This window comes from Nanorana parkeri, unplaced genomic scaffold (assembly GCF_000935625.1).
Source record: "Nanorana parkeri isolate BGI_ZX_2015 unplaced genomic scaffold, ASM93562v1 scaffold976, whole genome shotgun sequence".
NCBI classification, from domain to species: domain Eukaryota; kingdom Metazoa; phylum Chordata; class Amphibia; order Anura; family Dicroglossidae; genus Nanorana; species Nanorana parkeri.
The window spans coordinates 133,402-157,761 of NW_017307244.1; the positions used below are offsets into that span (position 1 = coordinate 133,402).

Sequence of the window (24,360 nt, forward strand, 5' to 3'; positions counted from 1 at the left end):
CGAATTTTCATTTTAACTGAATGACACACACAAAACCAAATAAACCTGCCCAGAAAAACACAGCAATACTTCTGCAGTAGATGTAATCTTCTTAGGCTAGCCACCTTAATTATTTATATGCAGTATTCTATGTAGTGGCGATTGAGGTTGATGTGATCTTCATGTCCTATTGTGACTGTAATTTTTCAGATTGCCTCATTGTATTATGCATTCTTACTATCATAGCTTCAAGTTGTTTAGTAAATGTTCTTCACTTGATTAGTGTAGGCAATGGAGAGTGATGAGGCTTTGTGCTGCTGTGAACATACAGAATGTTTAATCAGCTTTTGGTCAGTTTTCAGAAATGAGTCAAACGATAAAGCTAATAAAAAAGAGAATGAACCCGGTGAATATTGCCTCCCTCCTCCCTGTAGCTAAATTTAATACACTGGATTTTTTTGTCTAAGACTGGATAAAAGGACAGCTTCTAAATGTATGTGCTATGTCTATAAAGTGGCCACAGTTCCACCATCATAATGATGGGGTGTCTGGATTTTGGATGTATACAGTATATAATACCATTGCTCCAACATTTTATGCATTTTTTTTTTTCTTTTGCTTCCATGCAAAAAGTTTTATTTGTATTCTACCATAGCTTGGAATATTACTCCATTTTTAAAGTTGTACTGAATTTACCTTCCCACTCCAATGCTTATGTCTGTGGGATTCAATCATTGGATTGTAATCTAAATATCATTATAATAATTATTACAATAGCAAAGTTTCTGTTATAAGATTTCTGCAGGCAGGCAGGCAATAGTGCACAGATTTAAAAAAATTGGACAATGTGTATGTTCCACCTAACTTTTTAACCTACTGTGTTTCCCCGAAAACAAGACACTGTCTTATATTTGTTTTGGCTCAAAAAAACACACTAGGTCTTATTTTCGGGGTAGGTCTTTTTTTTTTTTTTTTTTAATGTACAACAATCCACACGTATTCATGTAGAACAGTCTACATGTATACAAATATGGTGATCAGGGCAATCAGGGGTGCCGCTCCTTTCCAAGAGCAATTTGCAATATAAAACAGATTCTCTGAACGTTCCCCTATCCTTATCATAGGAGGAAAATGAAAGTGGAAAACAGAAAATGAGAAGTTAGTATGGCAGGAAGGTCAGATCTGTTGTGAAATATAGAACTCTGCTGAAGAGTGAAGATGAAAATAATATATATTAAACAGAGCCCCCTTTTCGGGCAGAGCTGTAGTGTATAAGGTTAGGGTGGTTTCAAAGCCTTAGGGATTTCTTGTTGAGGGCAGATGGGAGAGAATGTTTCATCCAAGGGCTCCAGATTTTCAATCTATTCATGAAATCATTCCATATCACAGTGAGTTATTTAAAGTAAGTTGTGAACAATACCACATTTGTAAAGTGCATGATTGAAAATTTGTTCCTCCAAAAGCCCACTGTCACTCTTTTATCTGCTGTATGTATGTGTTATTGAAGTTTGCACTGGGTTGTAGTACACTTCTGTGCTTTTTTTTGTTCAGTAGAGCTTCAAAGGGTTCCTCTAAAATGTGGAGCCCGTGACTGTGTAGGCTGTCCTGGAAATGTTAGTCAAAAAACCCCATACAGATATCAAACAACAATTATTTGCAAGCTAGTGGTTCTTAGTACAAATGTAGGCAAGCAGCTAAGTTCATAGTTGAAATACATGTTTGAGAGTCTTTTAAGTTTTACAATGCGTACATGTAACAAGCAAACATGGCTACATTTTTTAAGACAATAACATGTTGACAAAGGTTGTTGAAAGGTTCATTCCAGTTTTAACTGTATTTTTTTCATAATTACATAGTTACATAGCATTTGATGTTGAATAAAGACACAGGTCCATCAAGTTCAACCTATTGTGTGTATGTGTATGGTCCTACTGATGTGTGCGTATGTATAGGTCCCTGTTTGTTCTCATTCTTAAAAGTACTTGTACCCCTGTATATTACGGTCTCTGAGGAAATCGTCCAATCGCCTCTTGAATGATGCATCACTATCAGCCGAAATCACAGCATGTGGCAGCGAGTTCCAGATCCTGACTGATCTAACAGAGAAGAACCCCCTTCGCCCCTTGTGCTAAAAAAATGTCTCCACTAATTTTAAGTGGTGGCCTCTCGTCCTTGTCATGGAGTTAATTGTAAAAAGTTTGCTGCTAATGTTGCAATCCCCGGTAAACATTTTGTACATGAAAATCATGTCCCCCCCTTAATCTCCTTACTTCCAAGGAGAACATGTTTAATTTTAGTAGTCTGTTCTCATAGATCAGGTCCTCCATCCCCTTAATGAGTTTGGTTGCCCTCCTCTGGGCTCTTTCCAGTTCAAGGACATCCTTTCTGTTCACTGGTGCCCAAAAAAATAATACCCCTTAAATGACACAGATTTCAGGAGTTAAATCTCAGAAATGCATTCAAGTCCCTTCACTATTAACATAAATGTATCTTAATAAAAAAATGCGTAGAAAGATGGGGCTTTAAAGGCACCAAGTGACAGACCCAATGAACTACAACTTGCTTCGTATAAAAAGTTTTTTTATTACAAAACCACAAAAAAGGCCATAGATAGAACAAGGATACGCATATCCTAGTAGCAAGATACCTCCACAAACCACTCAAATATATTCATGATTAAAGCATATAAATCACACAGAGAACATGATTAAACAACTCATATAGATATTGGACATAGAAAATTGACGGGTATTTCATAACACCATCGGTGATAGCTCTACATGAGCATAATTGAAAACATGATGTATAGCAGGGCTAAAAATTTCCACTCGCCTGCTCGCATTTGTCGAGTAAAAATAAAGTGAGGGTGGAAATTTGGGTCTACAAGAGGCAGTACTATGTGGCCCGCAGCCAGCTCACATGTCAGGCACATGGCCGCAGACCGCGTACCTGACTTGTGGGAGCAGCTCCACGGACTGCATCTGTGTCGGATGCAGACCGCAGAGCAGCTCCTGTCAGCTCCGGCTTCCTTCGGCCGGAGCTCTGACAGTTCTGAGCTCCGGCCGAAAGAAAGGATGTATGTGAGGAGGATCGATCCCTGGTTATCTGGGGGTGATTAGTGAGGACTGCTGCAGACCGCTCACAACCTCCTCCCTGCAAAAGGAAGCGGTCGCACGCTGCCAATACACCTGCCGATTATTGGACGAATGCGGGATCGCCCGCGATTATCGTACGATAATCGGCAGGGGTATGGGCACCTTTAGTGTATGTGTATATTAGGCCCCATTCACACATACAGTATGTTCCAGGTGTGATTAGGGATTCCTGTGTCAGGAACTTGCGTTTTCCTGGCAGCAGGAATCCCTAATCTGCCGTTTACAAGCGGAAACTATCATAAGATAAGAATTATCATAAGATTATTTAAGAGGTTGTGTTTAGGGGTGGAGTTAAGGCCGGGGCAGGATAAGGTTTAGGTGGGGCAACTTTTGGAAATTTTGAGCCCTGATGTATAGTATACAAAATCAAATATTCTCCAAATCATATGTGTGGAAACAGCCTTATCTGAAGATGATATAGAGTGGATTCACTATTAACATAAATGTATCTTATTTGTGTATCACTTGGCTGTAGATCCTCAAATCATCTCTGAATTGGTGCTGACACTGTCCTTCCTTCCCAAGGGTGGCTACTTTACAACACACGCAGGGACCATGGGGAACAAAAGTAGCCCCCCTCCAGAAGGAAGGACAGTGTCACCAATTCAGAGATGATTTGAGGATCTACAGCTGAGTGATACACAAATAAGATACATTTATGTTAATAGTGAAGGGACTTGAATGTATTTTTAAGATTTTAGCTCCTGAGTTTAGTGTCACTTTAAGACCTTCCAGTTCCCTGCAACATTTTCATAATTCTTGAAGATTCTCCTACTTTAACTCATGTATTGTTTTTTTTCAACAAAAAGTTCTAATTCTTATATTGACTCATCTTATTCACTATTTCAGAGACTTGAAGTGTCTGCAAGTAGCTGTGCTGATCTTTAAATCTGGTCAACTGGAGCCCGTTGTATGTTAGACACACAGGGCCTCAACTCTTTCCCATGTGGAAATTAAAGCCCACTTCTTGTGTTAACCCTGCCCTATCATTCAGCTGTCAAGCCCCAGAACTTCATTGTACTGTAGAGGCACTGGCAGTTGAGTGGCATGGGGAAGGTCTTAGCCTGGAGAGTGGGGGTTCATCTCAGCTTGGGTGCATCCTGGCCTGGGATCTGAAGAGCTCCACAGAAATCGATAGGAAGACCTGGCCTTACACCTATTCATTATCTGCAGGTTTTCTCTGGTCAGATGGAAAAAGTGCAACAGATTCCTCCATCTACACTAAGCTGTGTGGATGGAGGAATCTCCCACTGGGCCAAGCTTCAGTATGTTGCTAGTCAACCCCGCTGGCTCTCAAAATACCTGATCAATGCCTGCATCCAATCAGCTTGCTAGGTATTTTGAGAGCCAGCGGGGCCAGTGTACTTTTAGTCCACATTTAGCTGTTCGCTAGGAGATCCACTTTAATTTTTCTGTTGGAAACGGTGTAAAGTATAGAGTAATGGAACTGCTATATAAGTAGGCAAACTAGTTTTGTCTATTGTATTAAGATTACAGTTACCATATGTGCATTAAACTTCATCTCTAAGTAGCTGAAGTGATAACTTTGTTTTGATGTAAAATGGTTTTGGAAAGTAATCACATAAAAATGACAGCATTGCAGTTTTGCCAGAACCTTATCTTAAATTATTTTCTCCAATACAAGATACATTAAAGCCTAACTCCAGTTTTGTACAATACAGGTTAAATCTGCAAAATAGACCATAGGGGATGATTTTCCCGAATACAATGCACCCTTTCTTCCAGTATCTGTGACTCTTACTCTGTATTATACAGAGGATAATGCACCCCTACACTATTATGAAGCTGAACTCCAGGAATATAGCTACTATTATTATACAACTGAAATACATACAAAGAATTTGTTTTAGCAGCCAAAGGATTTGTATTTCTGTCCAGACAATCTTGAGTTTTACACATCCTGCCGGACAGAACAGCCAGCCTGGTCACTGAGTTGTCCTGTGGAGGGGGACCCTGTGTGTTCCTGACACATTGGCATGGCATTAAGTTTTCACAATAAACTGTTGTAATTGACCTAGGTTACATTAAGGGGTCTATTGAAAAATGTGCTCTTACAAGATTCACACATCTTTCATCCCGGAGTGACACATTTTCTAATTAGATTTACTTGGAAAATTGTGTGAATTCTGGGTGAAAGTCATGTAAATCTTCTGTAAAATAATGAAAAATCCCTTTGTGTTCACAAGAAGCTGCTGAATTAATTGGTGTGCTGGTTACTTCTTACTGTATAGCCTGGTGACCTGAAACACGTCCGTGAAAGTCAAAGTTTGGAGGAAGATGTTATGATTTAGGCCTCATTTACACAGCTTTAAGTCGGGCCGTACATATCCGTGGTGCAGCGTGCACACCCGTATTGGCCCGGGGCTGTGTGTAGCAGTCTGCTCTTCCTTATAGGAGGATGCGGCTGTACGCACACCCGAACTGCACAACCGTGCAGGTCCAGTTGTCTGTACTCGGACGCAGACAGGATGGATCCTGTCTGCGTCCAAGCATGGACACTCGGACCCACACGGATGTGCAGTTCGGGTGTGCGTATGACAACACACAGCCACATCCTCCCATAGGAAAGAACAGGCAGCTGCACTCAGCACCTGTCCCTCCCCAGAACTGCCCGATGTGTACGGCCCGCCTTAATGCTTTGTTATTGAGGCCTTTAAGTACATCTTTTCATGGGTGACACTCTGTGCTTTTCTTAATGTGGACCTCTGCACTCTGTGCATTATTCCTGACCCCTGCACTCTCTGTGTTACACACTCCTGATCTCTACACTCTGTACATAATGTGGTGAATGCTACCTCCAGCATTGTTGCCCTTCTTGACTATTTACAATTTCATGAATGCCACAAAGTATAGATTTTGCCATACATCATATGCTGCAACAGGAGAGCTGGGCCCTCATACACAGACGCAGTCCTGTTGTTTGTCCACCTCTTCTCTCCTTTTGTCAGATCACAGAACACTTTGTATTTTGTAAAACAAAAAAGGAACTTACAGCACCTCCTGGTCCCCGCTGTACTTCCCTGTGTGATGCCCACTCCAGCCACTGTAGCAGACTGTACACCGCATGTCACAGCCCTGCAGTCTGTAATGATCATAATGTTCGCAAATGGCATAGCCATGCTGATCAATTAGAAGCACTTCTAAGCTGGGAGGACCAAGTCCCAGAAGTAAGAAGTGCTTTTTATCGGTCATTTTATTCATGAGACCATGCTGATCAATGAGCACTTGACATTTGCAATAATTTTTTCACATTTTTTTAAAACGGTGAATTTACCCTTTAAATGTATCTCCATGCCTTTTATTGGCCTTTCTTTTGTCATCAGTAATGTAATATTCTTATAGTTAGGTAAAGTCAGTCTTGCAGTGACTAACATCAGAGTCAACATTTTTTTACTGCAGATTCTGTTGGGCAAGGAAGGTTTGTAAACGAAGATATAAAATTTATATTCACATGATGACTTGATCATGTGACTTCCTACTTTTAGATTAGCATGACATTGCCCTATAAAGTAGTGAACCATATTTTATTTCGGAAGAGATTAAAAATATATATTGTTCTTCTTGAACTGTTCATCTTGACCTTAAACCCTGTAAACTCCTAGCGCTGTTATAGGTCTCCCAAGCAAAACTGTACAATCATTTGTTCTGTTCTGCTGACCTCTTGGATGTCAAGACGGTGATAGAATAATAAATTAAATGATGTGATGGTGGATGCAGTGTGGAGGTGGTGACATTATTAAATAACCGAAATTCACATAGAAATCTGCTGTCTGCAATATCAGAATAAATGTTTTTCTCGTATGTACCATATATATATATATATATATTGCTGCCCTTCATAAAGTTCATGGTTATCGCTTCTAAACCCTTCCACTCAGCACTTTCCCTGAAGAATAGTACAATAGTGGAAAGGAAAAATAAGTAACTGAGATGTAGGCAGGTGACATTTTCTTGTTTGCTGGCTCTTCATTTACCTTTAGTATATTCTTTACCCTCTATACTGCCATGTACCCTTCTTTGTGTCAGCATTTTGGGGGCATGTGTAGGTGTAGTGTTTTACCACCTGTTGGTAGAAGTAGCTATTTGTACATCTGTTCTAAAGTCAAAACCAAAAACGGTAAAATAAGTTATGGGTGCTGCATGTCAACTGAAACAAAAGGTATGTGGCTACAACTTAACTACCAAGCAACATTTTTTATTTTTCCGCCGCATCCTTAGGCCCCTTTCACATGGGCTGATCAAGAGGAGATCTGTGCATGGATCCCCTCCTGATCGGAGCGGTACAGATCAGTTGCCACTGCTTGCAATGGAGGAAAAAACTGAGATGACCAGACCCCATGACGGCCTATGAGGAGTCAGATGTAATCGGAAATGTGTCCATTTACATCAGATTACCCCTGATCTGGCACGATCAGGTCTGTCAAAATGGAACATTGTCATCTGTTGAGTTTGCTCCAAAATCATACCGCACTGGCAAGATTATAGAGAACGAATTGCATAGATTCTGGGAATTGATATTCCGCTCAGCCCAGCCTTGTTCCTTCTACATTCTGTTCCTAACACAATTTCTCGTTATTAGTCCAATTCACTTCCACACCTGCTCAATGCTGCTAAGCGTTTAATTCCTCAACGTTGCAAAAGTGTTTCTGTTCCTTCCAGGGAGGAGTGGATCAGACAGGTATCAGACATTATGGAGGCTGAAGAATAGATAGCAGTATGTAGGGACAGATAGGACAAACATTACAGTACCTGGGCCACTTGGATTCACTATATGTCCACACAAATGTCTGACTTAGACTCTCAGGCTGCGGGTCGGGGAGCTATCTTATGAGTTAGCACTTGTCCCTTATATCCCCTCTCCATTGTAGGCTGACCGTCAGCCTCCGCTCTCCAATAATGGTCAGTCCCCTTCTCTAACTCCATGGTGCTCGCTTTTTACAGGCATTCACTAATTCTGTAACCACCTGATGGCATGTTTCCCGGCTGGCCATTTGATTCCATTTGCTGTTTTGTTCTTCTTTTATGGTTCTTGGATGGTTATTTTTCTGTGGTGTCCTCTTTTACCATCCCTCTTTGCTCCTTCATTTATTTCTCTTTATTCCCCCTAATTCGGTCCTTACCCTTTTCCTCCTTTTCTTTTCTTTCAGTTCTTTCCTAGATCTCCTTTCCTTCTAGGTTATTGGAGTTTTGGATAACACAACTATATCCATCTGACTTTAGGGTCTGCTTCACATCTGGTGGGATCACACAAATTTAAATGTGATACCTGAAGGGCTCACTTACATTAGTGTCTGTAACACTATGGGTGTGTTAAGTTCTCCACTAAGATCCACCAAAGTGCAAAGCTGGTTTTGTATCAGTGTGCCGAAATGCCCTGACAGGGTGCATTAGAACATTTTTCCCTTTTTTTTTTTCCCTCGCATGGCTTACAACATGGCTTACACGTTACCCCTATTCACAGATGTGAGTCTGGCCTCCTTACCCGCGAATATCTTTGAACTTTGTCAGTATGTACACACGGGTTCTTGTTCCCCTTTTTTTTTATTCTGCCTTAGACGTATGGTTTGTAACTATTTTTACTAACCTTTTCACTCTCCAAGCAATTACCTTTTTAATATTTCAAACAAACTCCTTTCCACTAAATATGCTGTCTAAATGGGGCTGTTGCTAATACGCAAGACAAAGCAACAGGTTCACTTTATTGCTCCTATCCCTGACGGTACATACTTGGTTTTCCTTTATTTCCCTCCACTTAATTTAGCCACTGGGCTGTGAGGAGTGGAAGCCACGTCTAACCTCTAAGTCACTCTATAAATCAGAGCTTACACAAAGCTGAGGACTCCATTATCACCTCTTTGTGATAGTGCTGGACCAATCATCAACAACCAAAAAAAGAAGAGTAGGAGTAAGTCACATGCTCTGCCATACCCAGAAGTACCAGGTCCTTTTTTTGCTCCTGGCAGCAGAATGTAATGGAGGCAAGACAAAGGGCTATGAAGGAGAACCGATTGCTTTCTACAAGTTTGCTTTAATTACTTTTTTGTATTTATTCTTTTTTTGTGCATTTTTAAAAGTCATCTTTTGTTTCACACTATAGGCAATTTTCATACAGAATAGCTGCCAGAAATAATCCTCTTGAATTAATGATGCCTCACTTCTAGGCACGATCAGGCCTTGATCGGCACAGTGTCTCCTAACTTCAATTGAACCACTACTGTTGCCGGTCTTTCTGTATTTTCAAAAAAAAAAAATTACGCCCGAGGTAATGTGTTTGAATTGGCTGCTGAATGCCTCAGGTCACGGATCTGCCGTTCTTCCCATGTCTTGCTATAGCTGGGCTTGTCATTTACACCAACAAATCACATTATCTACCCGTGTCGCTTTATAGCTCTGTGCGATATTATCAGATAAAACAATTCCCACTGTCTTTGTGTCTTTGTGTATCCTTCCTCCGTGGCTTAATTATACTGACTCCCATTAAGCTTCCTCTGCCTTCAAAAAGTAAAAAATGAAGCTCAGTGTGAATCGGATACTAATTGAAACTGAATATAGTGAGTGGGAAGTTTGTCTCTTTGATAAATGTGCTATTCTGGTTAGTGTCTTTCTGGATATCTGGGAGGTTTGAGCATTACAGAATTAACATTGTGAACATCTTGCATGTTATTTTTTCTATATGGCGGTTTTATAGTTAAGACTAATCAAAATTTAAAGAGACTCTGGTATGTTAGGAATACTGAAAGCTTTTGACAGGTATGACGTGCAGACATCTAGAGCCACCTGTCCATATCTGAAGCTACATAGAAGCTATCAGTATCCTCTGCTTCCCCTAAGTGCCAGGCCACTGATTAGGCAAAGCTTCAACAGATCTAACAGCAGGCCCAACACATTCCTATTGATCCGTTACTGTCCAATAGAATTGTGTGGAAGGGAGGGGGCGGGCGGGCAAACTTCAGTACTCTCCGGAACTGTTGAAGATTTGATCAGAACCCTCAATACTTGGGTAAACCAAAAGATATTGAAAGCTGCTGAAAGTATTTGCAAACAGCTTATGATTTTTATAAAAGTGCCATTGTCTACTTATTAATACAGTGGTCTCTTAAAGTCAAATTATATCTAAAGCCATTTTTTTTTCAAGTTTAGAATGGAAAATTATTAAAACTCCTGTCAAGTTTTTTTGTTGCTGTCTGTACCCCATTTGGGAGATTTCCCTTCACTTTTTGCAATGGAGACACAACAGTAAGTGATAGGAAATGTCTCCAAAGTATGGTAAATACTCTCTTAGCTGTTACTCGGACAAGTGTTCCCATTGGAAGATTGTTCCTGTTCCCATGATAACTGCGCATTTTAGATTTTCTTAGTAATAGTGGTTCCCAGGTGACCAGATTTTCCAGTAAAATAAGAGGAGACAGTACTGACTAAGCCCACGTTTGAGTGGCACAGGGAGGAGTATGGGCAGAGCTAATAGCAGCGCCACAAAGTGGTGGGTGTGGCTAAATTGGTCTTAATAGTTGGATGGGCTTAAAGTGGTATGGTTAAATAAAACCTGAGCCTACTCTGAGTATGTGGGTCAGGAGCACATAACACACAAAGTGCAGGGGTCAGGAGCGAGTAATGTACAAAGTGAAGGGGTCAACAGTGTGTAACGCATATAGTGCAGGGGTCAGGAGCGTATAATGCACAAAGTGAAGGGGTCAAGAGTGCAGAGGTGGAAAATTCATAGATGGACAGATTTAAGGGGTCAGGAATGTTTAACACAGAGTGCAGGGGTCAGAATTATTGCCCAAGACAAAGGTCAACATTAAGAAAAACACAAAGTGCCTCCAAATGTACTCAATTTGGCACTGCGTTGCATCTTCCATTGAGTTCACAGGTCCTGAGGCCACATCACTCCCAATTTGTTTTCTTCTTTGTTACGTATGCTGCAATTGTTTGAATACACGGGCAAGAAATGGGTAATCATGACAATAGATGAGCAACAAACTGGCAATCGCAGACAATATGCAGTCATATTGGATTGGGTTGTGACGATGTGCTGAGGTCCCCTGGGGGTTTGCCGTGGACAGGTCAGGTATGAGGAAGTATGTGGACAAGCCAGGTAGTTGGAGAGGTGAGGTATGAGGAAATAAGTGGACAGGTTAGGTATGAGGAAATAGGTTTACAGGTCAAGTATGAGGAATTATGTGGACAGGTCAGGTATGAGGAATTATGTGGATAGGTTAGGTATGAGGAATTATGTGGACAGGTTAGGTATGAGGAATTAGGTGGACAGGTCAAGTATGAGGAATTATGTGGACAGGTCAGGTATGAGGAATTATGTGGATAGGTTAGGTATGAGGAATTATGTGGACAGGTTAGGTATGAGGAATTAGGTGGACACGTCAAGTATGAGGAATTAGGTGGACAGGTTAGGTATGAGGAATTATGTGGACAGGTCAGGTATGAGGAATTAGGTGGACAGGTCAGGTATGAGGAATTAGGTGGACAGGTCAGATATGGGGAATTAGGTGGACAGGTCAGGTATGAGGAATTAGGTGGATAGGTTAGGTATGAGGAATTATGTGGACAGGTTAGGTATGAGGAATTAGGTGGACACGTCAAGTATGAGGAATTATGTGGACAGGTCAGGTATGAGAAATTAGGTGGACAGGTCAGATATGGGGAATTAGGTGGACAGGTCAGGAATGAAAGAAATATGTGGACAGGCCGGGTATGAGGAGGTAGTTGGTCAGGTGAGGTATGAGGAATTAGGTGGACAGGTCAGGTATGAAGAAATATGTGAACAGGCCGGATATGAGGAGGTAGTTGGTCAGGTGAGGTATGAGAAATTAGGTGGACAGGTCAGGTATGAAGAAATATGTGAACAGGCCGGATATGAGGAGGTAGTTGGACAGGTGAGGTATGAGGAGGTAGGTGGACTTCTTACAAGATTGGAGGGACACATTTTACTCTGTAATGACATTAATGTCCACAGACCCAGAATGGGTCTCCAAAGCTTCACATAAAAATTTCCTATGGTTCTAGCCTTGCAGATATGAAGGTTACAAAGCACTATTGCCGTGAACTATTAACACGACAACAGTTTTAGGTGACCCTCTCCTCTTCATGTTGGAGGTGATGTCTCTATAGCTTGGCTGCCATGTGTGTTGTCCCAGCCACACATCAAGGTGACCACTACATGTCTTTTTATTACATCGGTGACTTTACTGGTACTTTTAGAGGCACTCCTGTTTTTGTATTCTTTAAAGAAAGAGTGATTGGGTCCCTTTTAATGAGTTTTACTTATTAATTTGTAACATTGCTGACATACCTGGAATAATATCTGAGCCTTCTCTCATTTCGTGGCGACGAGCGGACGCATTCCGACAAATGTTCTGCTGCACCAAGCTCTTTTTTCATACTTCATAGTAACATATGTTAATCTGTCAGTAAACAGCGGAGCTTTAGAACTGCAGGAGGCTTTTTAGTTTGGTTATGTGATGTGACTCTTAAAAGTCGATTTACCGCCACGTATATAACGGCTGCAGCAGATTGAGAAACACAGTCATGTAGAGCCATGAATCTCAGACAGCTGCGTTGTCTTTTATATTCCAAATCTTACTGGCACGATTGGGGTTTCACATTTTATTTTTTTTTTCCAAATGTTTTTCATTAGATTTTGAAGGTTATTAACAGACAGTTCTGTATTACATTATCCCAAACATGGGAGTATTAAAGAGAATTGCAGTGAGCATACTTGTAATATACGGAATAGACATAGAAAGGTAAAAAATTAAGTACAAAGTAAACAAGGTCGGTAAAGAGTTCCAGTACATAGTAGGTTAAGAAAACTACAATATGAAGTGTGTCAGCCCGGGGGCTTATACCAAGTAGTCCATGGTGACCATTTTTTTTAAGTGTGATAACTGTTTATAAGGTCCACAGCAACCAAAACAGGAAAAAGGAAAAAAACATATTCAAGGGTGTCTTGTTAAGAAAAAAAATTGCCTTTACGTGAACATTTCACCTTCTTGGATCCATGGCCTGCTGCCTTCTTTATCATAGGGAGCTGATAAAGAAGCTCCATCAAACACGGAGATGGCCTTCTGGAGAGAAAAGCAGATGAAGGCATTGTCAAGTGGACCTAGTATCAGATATAGTTTTTGATGTTAAGGGTAAGTAATGTGTATGGTTAACAGCAGATATTTATTAACTTTCAGATACACAATATTACCAAAAGTATTGGGACACCCCTCCAAATCATTGGATTCAGGTGTTCTGGGAAATGTCCTTGCTACTAAATATTCCACAGGCAACTGTTAGTGGTATTATAACAAAGTGGAAGCAACTGGGAACAACAGCAACTCAGCCACAAAGTGGTAGGCCCCGTAAAATGCCAGAGTGTGGTCAGCGCATGCTGAAGCGCATAGTGCGCAGAAGTCGCCAATAGACATGTGCGATTCGTTTAGCTCCGAATCAAAATTCGGACGAATGTTCGTAAATTCGGACATTCGGATGTTTCCGAATTACAGATATACCGAATTCAAACGAGTACGAATTTCCGAATCCGTAATTCGTTAGCGGCAGTCTAGTCAAAATGTCGTTGTTGGACGAAATTTTGTTGCAGCAAAATGACATTAGAAAAAAAAAATCTTTTTTTTTTAACCGAGATGCTGCCCCCTCCCCTTGTGAATGAGTAAGGGGTACTACCCATTCACTATAGGGTTAAATCAAATAAGTTAGTAAAAAGTCCAGACTTTTGATAAAATCCTTTAATTGAAAAAAAAAACTGTCAATTTATGACTATTCCTTTAATAAAAAAATAAAATAAAAATGGCTCCATCGATGTAATCCAGCAGTGAGTTTTCGAATGCAATTCGGGTCTGTGAGCTGAGGTGTCATTATACTTTTCATATGACACTTCGGCTCACAGACCAGAATGGCACTCGGGAGTTTCCGAATAGCATTCGGGAGCTCCCGAATGCTATGTTGTATTTGACAGCTGAGAATGGCAAATGGGCGGAGCGAGCCATGAAGTCACGGCTCGCTCCACCCATCTGCTGATCAATGGAGCCATTTCTTTTTCAATCAAAGGAATAGTCAAAAATTGAGTCTCTGTTTTTTTTTTTCAATTAAAGGATTTTATCAAAAGTCTGGGCTTTTTACTAATTATTTGATTTACCCCTTTAGTAAATAAGCAGTAGTACAAGTGCCCCTTACTCATTCACAAGGGGGGGGGGGCGGCATCTGGGATAAAGGGGTACCCCGATGCAAATAAGCCCCCTTGCCCGCAGACCCAGGGTCGACCCTGGAAAAGCACCCTCCCAGTGTCGAGGGGGAGGGGTGGCGCTTGCTCATCACTATTTGGCATAGACTTCTTCTCTAAATAATATTCCGACTTGTATGTAATGAACAAAAAAAAAAGAAATCTGGTAACCTAGGAACAAGTAATTTAAGATGATTCTGCAGTTATTCCAAATAATGTCACAATGAAATGAGGCTAACTAATTTTATCAGGTTACATTTAATTCATTTGCCGACGCGTCCCTGTAAAATTCATATTTCTAAGACGCTATATTTAAATCTGGCACACGCCCAGCTTCTGCCAGTCAAGCAGCTTTTTATCACCGTGACTGGGGCTGGGAAATTTCCTCTAATGAAGCTGTTTGTGCTGCTGTAAGCTTGACAGTTCTCAGTTAATTTGCCTATAATTGCTGTTGCATTATCCTAACACTAATCAGCCTGTGCAGCATGGGACTTAATCCAGCATTCAGATACTGTGACTGGAGTAACCTGGATTCACACTTGCTGGAAGATTATCATCTGCGAAAGCTTCTGCTGCACAGCAGAAAGTAAACGTACATGCCTCGGTTTACAGATGAGATCCCCTTCTCTGATTAACAGTGGTAGGTTGTATCTGATAGTTGGACACATTGTGCCAGTCTGTCAGTTCCCACCTGGTGAACTTTGTAATACTTACCAGGGCGTGATATGACCTGGCAATAGTAAGCAATGCCAAGCAGCCGCAAGTAAAGCTAACCAGATACTGGCGTGTATTAAAAGAGGAATTGTAGCAAGGGATGAAAAAGTAATACTTCCACTTTATAAATCATTGGTTCGGCCCCATTTTGAGTATGCGGTACAGATCTGGTCACCGACTCTCAGGAGGAAGTCCTGCACTTAGAGAGTTCAAAGAAGGGCTACAAAATTAATTACAGGGATAGAAGGCCTAAGTTATGAAGACTGCATTCAAAATCTAAACTTATTCACCTTAGAAAAGAGGCGATTAAAAGGGGACCTTATTGCAGTCTTCAAAATCACCAATGGGGACCTCAATATTACCGTAGGAACAAGCTGTTTAATCCCAAAACTGTATTGAGAACCCAGGGACACAACAAGAGGTTAGAAGAGAGGGGGTTCAAGCTTAGAATTCGCAACGATTATTTCACTGTGAGAGTAGTGAAAGTTTCCCTCCCTCAGGCGGTGGTATCTGCTGATGACATTGATAAATTCCAGAAACTTCTATATGAGTTTGTTCTTTCACAGAAACTACAGGGATATGGGAAGTGTTAATAAATACACACACACACACACACACACACACAGGTTGAACTGGATGGACCTTGGTCTATTCAAGCTTACATACTATGTTACTACACAATCCAGCTATATATCGCCTTCCATTGGGCCTCAGCATCATCCATTATGCTCTCATGGTTGTAAGGGCATTCCTACCCAGTTAGGTGTACTTACTAAAAGGGGACCTTGTAGTAAAATGCAAGGGCCGCGTTATATGTCTGGGCCCCCTCACCTCTACTAAATGGCTAAACTAAAAACTGTATGGAAAAATATTAAATATTCTTACCTTACCCACCGATTCGGCCTGCTGCGCCTAAGCTAGGGTGACATCATCTATCTAGTGAGGTCCCAGGGAATGCTAAAAAAAATGCCATATCTTGGGAGAAGCACTCCTTCACTGAGATTTGGGGTACTCCTCATTCTCATTTAGGAAGAGTGGAGGTGGAAGTTGAGAAATACATTTACGAAAAGGATGGTAATGTTAAATAGACCTTTATTTTTTACTGCAAGGCCCACTGTAACCTGTCTATTCAGGCGTGATACTGTAACTGAGTTAGCTGAGCTGTTCTCCATGCACTTTAAGCACATAGGTGTTATCGGTGGTTTGCTTTCCTCCCAGATGGGTATGGATATTCCTCCACTAACACTTTTTTTTTACCACCATGACTGGCCCTTCAGCTTACCAGTTTCCATTGTGGTCACTGCTGAACATGCCACCATTGTTCTAGGCAGTAACTTAATTATCTCCTGTTCCCACCTCACATGCGGTTTTAATACCGCCTTGGCTGAACACACTATTTTGAGACATCTGCTATAGCTTTTTTTGGTGTACCAACATGAGCATTCATTGTTTATGAATAAAACTGGGCAAAAACATTTGCAAATGGTTGGACCAGGCCTTCATGTCCTTTTCAAATCCCTAAGTAAATGCTTGATCATATGACTTTTTGTATTTTACTTCTGAGAATTTTTGATTGCATATACTCTTCACCCATGTCAGCCAAAGCCCTATTTCACAGTGAAGAGTTGATAAGACCTGTTACATAATAAAAGGTAGTTTGGATTCACTTCAGAGAGAAAGAACGGAGGTGGAGGTTGAGTCATTGGAACAGAAAGGGAGAATCTCCCCCCTCATGTACAGACTTTACAGTCCAGGAACGATCCAACCCTCTTCTTCTGTATGAGAGTTCTGAGCTTAATGGTGTCCTTTTGAGGCAGTTCCATGTGCCAAATTTCACTCCAGACTGTTGTAACTAATATTTTGGCAGCATGGGACAAGAGGAAGAAGTTTCTGGACCATTCTATTCACCGGACTAGCAAAGCCAGGCTTTCCCTTGCATGGGGAGTCACAAGTCCAATGCTGGAGTCAGGATAATTTTTAATCACATTGGTTTGGAAACTTCTTACAACGGATGCCAGCCTGTTGGCCTGGGGAAGAGCTCTGGATACACTCCTGGTACAGGGGACTTGGTCACTAGAGGAAGCTTGTCTCCCTATCAATATTCTGGGGCTCAGAGAGATTAATTTATTCCTTCACCACCTCCTGTCTGCCAGGGCATCTGACCAGAAGTCTCGAAGCAAAAGAATAGTGGATCTATTGGCTTCCAGGTTTAACAATAAACTGAGCAGATTTGTCTAAAGGTCCAGGGATCCTTTAGCCTTTATATTGGATGCTGTGATCACTCTGTGAGATCAGTTGATCTTCATCTATGCTTTTCCACCTTTCAAAATCCTTCCTCCTTTGCGCCACAGGATCAAAATGGAGAGCATTCCATGGATTCTCATCATGCCGAACTGACCCAGGAAGACATCCTAGACCTCCTGGCAGACTCTCAATGGGCTCTCCTAGATCATCTGGATCTTCTGTCTCAAGGACCAGTTTATCACTCTGCTTCTCAATCAGTGGTTTTATTGGCCAGCTGTTGAAGCCCAGGTCCTGAGGGACAGGGGCCAGTCGGATTTGGTTATATCTATGCTCTTGAACGCTGGGAAATTGACTTCTCACAAAGTCTACCATTGCCCACCCCTTAGTTGGACTGCTTTTGGACGTCCCAATGTACATGAATACTTCCTCATGTGTGCTTAAATGCTCAAATTGGAAAAATAGGATTTTTCACTTACCATGAAATCCTTTTCTTAGAGTGCACAGGTCCCTCTCCTCTGGGCTCATGAACAATTCCTACTATTGCTTGCTACAAAAAGGCTGGGAGTGGGAGGGTTATGCTGGGCTGTCCATACATGTTTGTTTCGCCAGTGACCAATCTCCTAAAGGTAGCAGCATAACCCAATGTACCCGAGCACCTCATCCTGTGTCCCTTAATATACTCCAAGAAAAGGATTTTGCAGTAAGACAACAATTCCTATTGTTTGCATGTAGGATGAGCAATATATATTTCAAGTTTTCTTTAGCCATATAACACATACATGATATAGGAACCCTGCATCCTATGTGCATCACAATCACTTTCATCTCATAAAATTTGAGACCTAGTGTGTCCTGATAAAAATGACCTATGACAGAAAAAATGGCGGTAGAGTGCGTATTGAAATTTGTAATAGAGTGTTCATTTAAACATGTAACCCAATTTAAAATCAGGTGTCCATGGCGGAATATCATCAAAGTGCAGCGGTAGAGTTTAGTAGTAATATACTGGGGAAAATGAAAAAGTCATTATTTTCAGACATATCGTATTATAATAGCTGCTTGCTTATTTCCATGTCTGCACACATACAGTACATTAGAAATCTTCAGTGCCAGACTGTAGTGCTAATAGCAGAATGCAAATGTGCCCATTATTGCAATCTTCCCACATTTGCAAACTACCGAACAAGAGACAGTTGTGATTGCTTTTGGAAAACAAGTTGCTGTTGAGAAAAATAAATAGCATCATTAAAGGAGAACTCCACTGCGACCTCTACATACATTGGCATGTATAAACACCAAGCTGTTCTGTTTTCCCATTGCAGTAATATAAAGTCCTCGTCTGGGCACTTAAAAAATGTACCCTCGGAGTGGGGATACCCCTGCAGTCCGCTGGCCTAAGCATTTAGCCGAACGTCATGCAAATATCTGAATATTTATATTGTGAGGTACTGGCTGGTAGGATAGTGGATGGTGTATGTGGGTCACCTAGGTTTCTCACATGCTAGGGGCTGCATAGTTTATAGCTGATATTGATAAAACACACACCGATCAGCCGTAACATTATGACCACTGAAGTGAATACCATTGATTATCTCATTACAATGGCACCTGGAAGTGGCTGAGATATATTAGGCAGCAAGTGAACATTTTGTTCCTGAAATTGATGTGTTGGAAGCAGGAAAAATGGGTAAATGTAAGGATTTAAGAGACTTTGACAAGGACCAAATTTTGATGAGCAGACTACTGGGTCGGAGCAGCTCCAATACTGCAGCTCTTCTGGGATATTTCCGGTGCACAGTGGTCAGGATCTTCCAAAAGTGGTCCAAGAAAGGAAAACCGGTGAACTGGCCACAGGGTCATGGGCGGCCAAGGCTCATTGAGTCACAGAGGAAGCAAAGGTTGGCACATGTAGTCCAATCCAGTAGCAGGGCTACTGTAGCTCAAATGGCTTGGTGCCAGATACCACAGCATACCTTCAGAGGTCTATTGGAGTCCATCCCTCGATGGATCAGGGCTGTTTTGGCAGTAAAAAGGAACCAACTCAATATTAGGTGGGTGGTCAGAATGTTATGGCTGATCTGTGTAAACAGAATGTTAGTCCATGTGATGTTTACAAGTACACTTTGTCCAAATCTGCACATTTAAATATTAATAAAGGTACATAGACAGGATATTGATTCTTTCAGTATTTACGTTCTTCCTTGATCTCTGCTTGCGCACATCAAGAAACAAACAAGTCAACTTTATGATGGAGGATATTAGCAGGCCCGGCGCTACCATATAGGCAGGTCAAGCAACTGCTTGACGACACCAGCGGGGGAGGGGGCGGAAAAATGCGACTGGCCGCAAAATGGCCCCGGCTGCTGTGATCACACCTGTCAGCGCTCCCTCTGTCTCCTGCCAGCCGCTGCAGCTTCAGAGCGGCCAGGAGTAGAGAGTGGGAGCGCTAACAGGTGTGATCAGAGCCGCCTCTCTGAGCAGAGGAGCGGCAGGTATGTTCCCGCCCCCCATCCCCCCCACCTTGCACGCCGAGTCGAGTAGACAGTGAGGGGAGAGCTGTGCTCTTCTCTCAGCTGTCAGAGGAGTTCTAGCACAGTGCTGTGCTAGAACTCCTGTATTGGAGGTGACAGGTTCAATAAAGAACCTGTCACTTCCAAATGCTATGACACATATATTAGTAAATCTTTATTATACCCATCTGGGTATTTGTATGTTATCACAGACACATGGGCAAGGCATTGATCCACATCATATTTGCAATCCCATTTGTTTCCAATTTAGGCATATATAGAATTTCCACTTTAGATGATAAGTCAACTGATGCTTTTATGTCACACAAACATCCCTGATGTAATTTATAATCCAATGCTAATAAAGGTTTTGCGTTGAGCTGTGGACAAAGGTCTCACTTAATCAATTGATATTGCAAAAAAAAATCCTATAGTGTTTGAAATTTCAGAAGTGTATGAAAACAAATCTAGTTATATCTATTTTCGATATAATAGAGAATGGTTAAACCCCCTATCAGGTGGGTTTTTTTGCCACGAGTGTCCCAAAGATTCTCCTTTAATTCCTGCCCTGTAAACACAACAGGAAGTGGTGAGAAATTTCTCCAAAGTGTGTAGAAATCCCTCTCTGTTAGCTATTGCTCAAACAGGTGTCACCAATGGAAGATTTCCCCTCTAGTTCAGTTCTGGTGGCAATTAAAATTTTTGGGTTTTCCCTTACTTTCATTCCAAGTGACAGTGGCCACCGGGAAACCTTGCGAAAGTAGGGCCTCATTCACACAGAATCGGGCCATACAGATTATATCGGCCGTATAGCCATATCGGGCCGTTCTCGGGAGGGACAAGTGCTGTGTGTGATTGCGCGCAGCAGCCTGTTCTTCCCTATGGGAGGACACAGCCGTATGTTGTCAAACGCACACCCGAACTGCACAAACTGCACCCGGACATCTGGGTGTCCATTCTCGGACGCAGAAAGGATCTATTCTGTCTGCGTCTGAGCACAGACACGGATGTGCAGCTCGGGTGTGCGTACGGCTGCGTCCTCCCATAGGGAAGAACAGGCTGCTGCACGCAATGAAACGCAGCACCTGTCCCTCCCAGGAACGGCCCGATACGGCCGTGCATGCCGCACGGATCTGTACGGCTCAATTCTACACTGTGTGAATGAGGCCTAAATCACCCCAGCGGGACACAGGCAGGAATAAAAACCTGATGGGGATTCTAACTCCTCACCAAAACCAAACAACATTTTTCTTTAAAGTGGACCTTTACCTACTTTCACTAAAATACGCCTCAGCACGCAGCTCTGCATGCTGATATGAAATCATCTTACATTAGTTAAATAAACACATTTTTCTTATACTTAAAATTATTGTTTTTGCACTTCCTGGTCCTCTTGGGCATTAGTGATGTAATCTGTGCCCAAGCATTGCATCCTGGGAAGGTTACATCAGCAGAATATTGCTGGGAAATCTCATTTGTATTCTTGCGAGATCTCAGGGAAAGGCATTTTCCTCCTCTGAGATGATGTGCATGGTCACATGTCCTAGTCACATGTGCCAGAGTTCCAGGAAGTAAAGGGAGAGATATTAATCTTCCATTATTAACAATGGCCACTGTGAGAAGAATGGGGAGGAGACGAAAAATAAGATATGCAAAGAATACAAAGCCGGCAATTATCTAGAAGTATGTGTTTGTAGATTGTCATTACTAAACATTTCTAAAGGTGCCTTGGTTGTCATTTCAAAGATATGGCACATGGGGGTCTATTTATAAATCAGTGAAAGTAAATTTCACCAAACGTTCTCTGGTGGTGAATTAATCATTATCATTTAAAACACATTGACCTCCTGCAGAGAATGTTTGTTGAATGTCATATTCACTGCTTTATGACTATGCCCCTTTTCTAGGTGTTTTCTATTACAGCTTTCATATGGAAAGGAAGGTTTTGATTGGTTGCTTTGGCTTGCACTATTTCATTGTATAAAAAGGCCACATTTTATTCCATCTTCAAGTGATTAACTTAATACTGAATCCTGTTTCTCTTTCCAGGTGCCATGGCGGTGTCTATCCCGCGTCTTGATTTGGTGATCTCATTCGTGGGAGCGGTGTGCAGCAGTTCATTGGCGCTAATCCTTCCGCCACTGATTGAAATTCTCACTTTCTACAAAGACAATCTGAGCCCGCTCACAATTATGAAGGATGTTTCCATAGCGATGATTGGATTTGTGGGTTTTATTATGGGGAGCTACGTAACAATTGAGGAAATTATTTATCCAACTCATTTACCATTGGCGAACGTCACAGAGAGTCCTTTACAAGAAATTAACAGCACTTTCCTGGGTTCCCACTGAACCCTGTTGTTCCCATTCCATTCCTGTGCCTTCAACCTCAGAAGAGGACTAAGGATATGTGCACATTGGTGTCTTCTGATTAGATTTTTGTTTTTGTAGAAAGGAAACTGGTGCACTGCGCGCATCTTTTTTCCATTTTTCTTTCCACTCTTAGATTTTCTGTTTGTTTCTTTTTCTGCTTTAAAACTAAAAAATGCTGCAGTATTGATCCTGCTGATTCTGGGGAAAGCAGGTATTTGTATGTATTTTAAGAACCTTTTTTGTCAGTGAGAAAACCAGCAAAAAGAAACAAAAACCAGAAGAAACATTGAGGGTGCTACAGATTGGCAAATTGTTAATGTCTTACTGGTATAATAGGTTTTATTTACCCAAGCAGTTGTAGGAATGTCACTGCTGCAGCCTTAGACTGCATAGAAAGAGCCTTGCTCTGTGTATGGAAGCAGCGGTCTCTTTGCAGAAGTCTGATATGCCCCCATCTTAGTCATAACCACAACTCTGCTATCAGCAAAGCTCAAGACCCCTGCTAATTGCACAATTCTGGCTCAGCAAAGGGTGTGTCAGTCCACTGCAGAGACACCACCGCTTCCACATAGAGAGCGGGGGTCCTTCTCTGCAGCCTAATTCCAGGGCACTGATGTTTCTACAGGTTCTGCATTAAAACTTATTCCAGTAACACTGCACTATTAACATATCTAGATGTTCAAGGTAGCAAATCTTCACTTTTTTGAGTTCAGGTCTTCTTTAAAGGAGCAAAATATGTAATATTTGATATTTTAACTTTGAAATGTTATGCAAAAGTTCAAGAAAGTATGCAGGATTTACTTTACTGAACTGAGTGTGCACTGGACTGTTTACAGAGCCACTGACTAGCTTGCCATGAAACACGTCCCATGCACATTGTGAGACTTCCTTTAAAGGAGAACTATGAGGTGAGTGCTTTTCACTCACCTCATAGTTCTCCTTTAAGGCAAAGGGGAACTATTCCATTTTTTTAAATGCTTGTTGAAGTGAACCTGTGCTTTACCAATGCAGGGCATAGCAATGGTGACACTAAACTCAGGAATGAAATCTTAAAAATCAATTCAAGTACTGTAACTATTATCACAAATGTATCTTATTTGTGTATCACTCGGCTGTAGATCCTCAAATCATCTCTGAATTGGTGCTGACACTGTCCTTCCTTCTGGAGGGTGGCTACTTTTCTTCCCCATGGTCCCTGTGTGCGTTGTAAAGTAGTCACCGCTCCAAGCTCGCTCCCGTGATGGAACACAATCTCAATACAAATTAGTAAACTGACCATGAGATTGTAGTCCATCACAGGAGTGATCTTGGCGCAGTGTCTACTTTACAACACACACAGGGACCATCCCAGATAGCAAGTAATTGAGCTGCAAGTTTGAAAATGACTTGCTAAACTATTGCAGACTTGCCAAGCTTCACAATTTTGTTGCACAATTACAGCAAGTCTGCATGGCAAGTCTCCAGACCAGCGAGCTTGCAGAGCTCTTGCTAAGACCTGCAGGACTCTTGCTGTAGACTTGCCAAGCAAATTTGCTACAAATTCAAAAAGTGTCAACTAGAACTTGTGCTGCGAATGTTCTGCAAGTCTACAACTTGCCAGGAATATGTGCAGCAAGTTAACAAAATTACAATTAGTTAACAAGTATTACAATTTCACCCTGCCACAAGTTTGTAGCAAGTTATCCTTGCTATCTGGGATGAGGAACATAAGTAGCCCACCCTCCAGAAGGAAGGACAGTGTTAGCGCCAATTCCGAGATGATTTGAGGATCTACAGCCGAGTGATACACAAATAAGATACATTATTGTTAATAGTTAAGGTACTTAAATGTATTTATAAGGTTAAACTCCTGAGTTTAGTGTCACTTTAAGACTCCAAGACATAAAGTGTGTGCCAAGGCTGAATATTCACTCCCCCTGTCTCCCCGTAGTTTCTCATGAGCCCCTGTGTGCAGGGGCATAACTAGAAATCACAGGGCCCCATAGCAAAATTTTGTATGGGGCCCTGTGATTTCTAGTTACACCCCTTGAAGAGCCCACATAGTTCACCTGAGGGTGACCCTGCAGAGCCCACCATAGACTCTCTATGGTGGGCTCTGCAGGGTCACCCTCAGGTGGGCTGGT

The 24,360-nt window shown here is 41.7% G+C and overlaps 1 protein-coding gene across 1 annotated transcript in view; it reads left to right on the forward strand.

Moving 5' to 3' along the window:
* SLC36A4 (solute carrier family 36 member 4) overlaps positions 1-22,320 on the forward strand; it is a 132,630-nt gene extending 110,310 nt beyond the window's left edge. Inside the window, exon 10 of the mRNA XM_018566799.1 lies at positions 21,915-22,320. Within this exon, the coding sequence (XP_018422301.1) occupies positions 21,915-22,216 (302 nt within the window). The 3' untranslated portion in view covers positions 22,217-22,320. The remainder of the gene's footprint in view (positions 1-21,914) is intronic.
* The last annotated feature ends 2,040 nt before the right edge of the window (positions 22,321-24,360 follow it).